This window comes from Phascolarctos cinereus, unplaced genomic scaffold (assembly GCF_003287225.1).
Source record: "Phascolarctos cinereus isolate Bilbo 61053 unplaced genomic scaffold, phaCin_HiC Scaffold_240;HRSCAF=832, whole genome shotgun sequence".
Lineage (NCBI taxonomy): Eukaryota > Metazoa > Chordata > Mammalia > Diprotodontia > Phascolarctidae > Phascolarctos > Phascolarctos cinereus.
The window spans coordinates 32,204-36,496 of NW_027555559.1; the positions used below are offsets into that span (position 1 = coordinate 32,204).

Consider the following 4,293-nt stretch of genomic DNA (forward strand, 5'->3'; position numbering starts at 1 on the left):
ATTGAATCCAATGGAAACGGCATGGCTGCTGATGACTGGTTCTTGTTTTGAGAAGGCTTATGTTCCTTTTAACAGGGGCCCCTTTGTTTTTTGGTTCAAAGTCAGTTATGTGACTTGGCCTGGAAGGTGAAAGAAGTAATGTGACTTCCAGAACTTGGCACTACCCTGACAGCCAATGGCACTGGCTTCCTTGTGAGCACTGGGATCTGAAACCACCTTGGAGTGAGTGTTTGTGAGAAATCTCCTTCAAGGAGAGCCAGCCACTGTTTTCTCAAAAAGCAACCCACTGATGGAAGTAATGTAAAATATCTATGGCGCCAAGGCAGCAGGTTTTGTTTCACCAAATAATAAAGAAGGAAATTAGGCTGGGAAAAAAGACAAGAAATCCACCTAACTTACTAGGTAACTTGAACTCAAGCCAATTAGAAGAAGTCAAGTGTTACCTGCCCGATCTGCCTTACAATGATAATTATATGTCATAAACCTCCACTCAATTTGTATTCTGAATCTGAGAGCTACGAAGTAATTTGTGGCCCATGTCAGATAAGAATGGCAGGAAAGTAGGGAAAAATCTAGAAGGGAACAAAATTGGAAAGACCGCTAAAGTCCAATTAAGTACCAAAAAAGAAAAAAAAACAATTATTTCCAAATCTTGCCACCTAGATCTTGCTGACGGGTGAAATAAATCTCCCTTGTAGATTCTAGCCTTAAGCCACAAGGAAGAAAATAAGAGAGCACTTGTAAAAAGAATGAGCTTGTATTTCTTCTGATCCAGAGTGGTACAATTCATGGTATTTGCACTATATGAGCAGTCCCACTTTCAGCTCTCCCCAACAGCCCCCATTCACCACCTTCTAAGGTCAACATTGTACAAAACTATATTTACAAGAAAACCAGTTAAAAATGAGGGGTGTGTACAAAAAAGAAGGGTGTGGTGGGGAGGGAAAAGCAATTCAAGCAGGGAATATGCCTGGGACAGAGGGGACATCCCAGGCTGGGCCAGGGCCATGCATCACTGCAAAGAGTGCATGGAATCATCTCTCAGTTTAAATGTTTCAAGATCTTAATAACTGCCCCTTCCTCCTGTCCCATGGGATCAAAGCAAAGTGATCACAAAGAAAAAAAGGAGGGAAGAGGGGGTAAACAACAACCTGTATGTCCTCAGAACTCTCTTTAGAACACAGTCTTTGACATGCCCACTGTTGGGCTCAGAAAGCATAGCGGGTACGGATGTCTTCTAGCTTCTTTGAGACCTCAGGTGGTGTCCTGTCCAATTCTTCTGATACATTTTTCTGTTTGTTGGGCTCCATTGAGTTGAACTGTTCACAAAGGTCCCCATCAATCACATTCTAAGAAAGGAGGAAGAGAATATCAGCACCCTAATGCTGAATTTGATACTGAATTTGAACAATTACTACGAGCAAATGAAGACACAGTGAAAAATTAAGAAAAGCCTTCTCTCTCATGGAACCTTTAATACAAGATAGAGGACCTGGGTTTAAATTCCACTTCTGACGCTTACTACTTGTGTGTTGACATTTAACCTTCCTAGGCCTCCCTCAGCTTCCTCCCTTGTAAAATCAGGAGATGGGATTAAATGGTCTTTCGGGGTTGTTTCCAGCTCCGGAGGTGTGACTGTAAGATCACACGACTAGGGCCAGGGCCTTAAGTTAGCCCTTAATGCCTAGGTAAGTGCTTCCTAAAAATGGATATGGGATCTGAAAGAACTGTTTCTGGGCATGGGGCAGAGAAGAGGTGAAAAAGAAGCTGAAGACTCTTGAATTTTGGCCAGAAAAAAAGGATAAGGCAGCTACTGGTTATGCCCCTCCTGAACACAGGACTGTATTAATCAATTCCCCTGAGGGAGCAGAGGTTGTAAACGCATACAGCTGCAGACTACCACACTCAGAGCAGGGCTATCTCTAGCCACATCTGCCTTTGTCAATTCAATCATTCAAAATTATTTTGATTCTTAATGGAGGGAGCATTCAGTAGGAAGAAATCAAGTTGTTTTGGTGATAAAGAGGGCCCAGGTCAAGTAGAATTAGAAGAAAGGGTGGGAAAGAGGGAGTTCCATTTCAGTGCAGACCCACCTTCACAGGGAAGTAGTAGGAACGGAAGCTGAGGTGGTCCCTTCCGCAGAGAGGAGGATGCTCAGACCGCAGGTGCATCTCCACATGCTGGAAGAAGTCATGATCCTGAGAAAGAAACAAAAACTAGAAAAATGAATCCCATGATGTGGCTTCCTAGATTGGAGATGCTGAGAAAACATCTAAATGAATCCCTGATTTCTCTGTCCTCATCTCTTAGACTACAGAATACATGTGCTCTGGCTTCAAAGAGCAACATGCTTCTGTTGGGTTTTCCAAGGCTTGCTTTCTTTCTATTACCTCAGGGCAGGGGCAGTAATATCCATTGAGGGGCTAGAGCTCATCAAGAGGCAGGCATGCTGTGACCGGGGAGGCCTCTGGCTCCAATTCGCACATAAACTAAGGTCTTGGCCTCAAGCTGTTCTTACAAACAGAGCAGCACAAACTCAGTTGACTAATGCTCTCTCTTAATGTGCGGGGCTAGGGTTTAGGTGTGATGACTTTTTTTACCTTAGGGGAAGACTTAATGGGGTTCAAACTGAAGAGAAACCTGCACCCACACCAGAGCACACCCTTAACCCTTCAAATATCCAGTTCAGAAGAGCTTCCAGGACCCTCCCTGCCAGACTGTCTCACCCACCCAACTTTTAACACTCCATCGAATAGACTATGGCTGCTCCCTTTGTCTTCCTGAAATGAGGCATGGGGCCTGATAACTGCTAAGTGGGAAAGAATTTTCTGGACTTGCTTTTCTAGACAGTGGCTCCCTGCAGACTCAGGAAATTACTCCATCAAGGAAGAATGTACTCTCACCTCATGGGATGTGAAAGGCACAAGGATCCCAATCCCGCCTGACAAGGTAGTGTAGACAAGAGATTCTGAGCCTCCTGGGATCAGTGTGGTCTTCTGTAAGGAAAGTACTGTCTCCCCCACATGATAATTCATGATTACTTCTGCCTGCAAACAGAATCACACCAATTTGTGTCCTCTTAGTACAGTCTGCTCTGGCTTACCAAGAAAGTCTCAAATCCCAAGAGGGTGAGGTTGGCTTTACTCTTCAAGTGATGGGCTCTTCTCAATGAATTTAAAGAATGGGGAAAAAAATGTTTGAAGTAATTATATTAGCTAAAACCCTGACATTCCAAATCCATAAGAAATTGATGCAGATCTTCGAGATTAACAATACATCCTCTGCAATGGTCAAACTGCAAGAAAAATAATTTACAGAAAAAATAAGTTACCAATAACCACATGAAAAGATGCTCCAATTCCCCTAATCATCAGAAAAATGCAATTCAAGAAAGCCTTAAGCCATCCCTGGCTGTGAGGAAACAGGCTTCTTAATATGCTTTTGGTTAGACTGGCCACAGAAACAGAACTGTATAGACACTGACTGCAACTAGGTATACATACTTTTAAGAAAGAAAAAAAAGTAGGCAGGGAAAACAGCCAGAGACGAAAGCGGCAGAATTTCAGGTAAGCATGTAAGAGGATCCAGGAAGGGGAAGGTTGCACAGCCAGACTCAAGGCTGACTCAGACCTGGATTTGAGCTCTACCTCAGAAACACACTGGCTGTGTGGCCTTAAGCAACTGCTTAACCTCTTAGAGCCCCACACAACTTGCCAAAACTCCAAGATGCAAGACAGCTGCCTAGCTGAATCACAGAAGAATCATTCCTGGGAATTCCCTACACCAGTGAAACCACAGCTCTGGACAAAAAAGGCCAGTGTGCTATGATGCAAGAGAGAAGGAAATGAAGGCCAACATGAGGCGCCCTGAAGGATCCTTTAAGAAAACTACATCCCTCCCTTCCCCACATTTAGATCCCCCCCCCTTGCCCGGGAACTCAGTGCGACTTACAGACGTTAATTCATCAATCCCTGTACCAAAATCTACAGACAGTAAAAAAAAGCGCAGAGGGGGAAGGAAGCCCAGGGCTCAAATATCAAGGTCTGTGCTCTCAGGCATGAGTGTGTCTGTAAAGTTAAGGCACTATGTAAAGTCCGTGGCTCTAATGGAGTTGGGAGCAGGCGTGTGCAGACAGCTCCTAAGGTTTTTCTACCAGAGGAAAGGACTAGACCCTGGACCTGCCAGACTGATCATGGCCCCGGAGGCCCAGAAACATTACCTTTTGTGAGGCACCATTGAGAAGTCCCCGGTCCCACAGGGCCTTGTTTCCTGTCGGGTCTTCATCCACTTCAT

The 4,293-nt window shown here is 44.5% G+C and overlaps 1 protein-coding gene across 1 annotated transcript; it reads right to left on the reverse strand.

The window, feature by feature from the left end:
• Nucleotides 1-738: 738 nt before the first annotated feature.
• On the reverse strand, nucleotides 739-4,287 carry LOC110204312 (splicing factor 3B subunit 3-like). Its single transcript, XM_020980554.2, has 4 exons — nucleotides 4,220-4,287; nucleotides 2,904-3,047; nucleotides 2,094-2,198; nucleotides 739-1,349 (listed from the first exon to the last, which is right to left on the reverse strand). The coding sequence occupies exons 2-4, from the start codon at nucleotides 3,033-3,035 to the stop codon at nucleotides 1,209-1,211; spliced, it is 378 nt and encodes a 125-aa protein (XP_020836213.1). The 5' UTR covers nucleotides 3,036-3,047; nucleotides 4,220-4,287; the 3' UTR covers nucleotides 739-1,208.
• Between the last annotated feature and the right edge of the window lie 6 nt (nucleotides 4,288-4,293).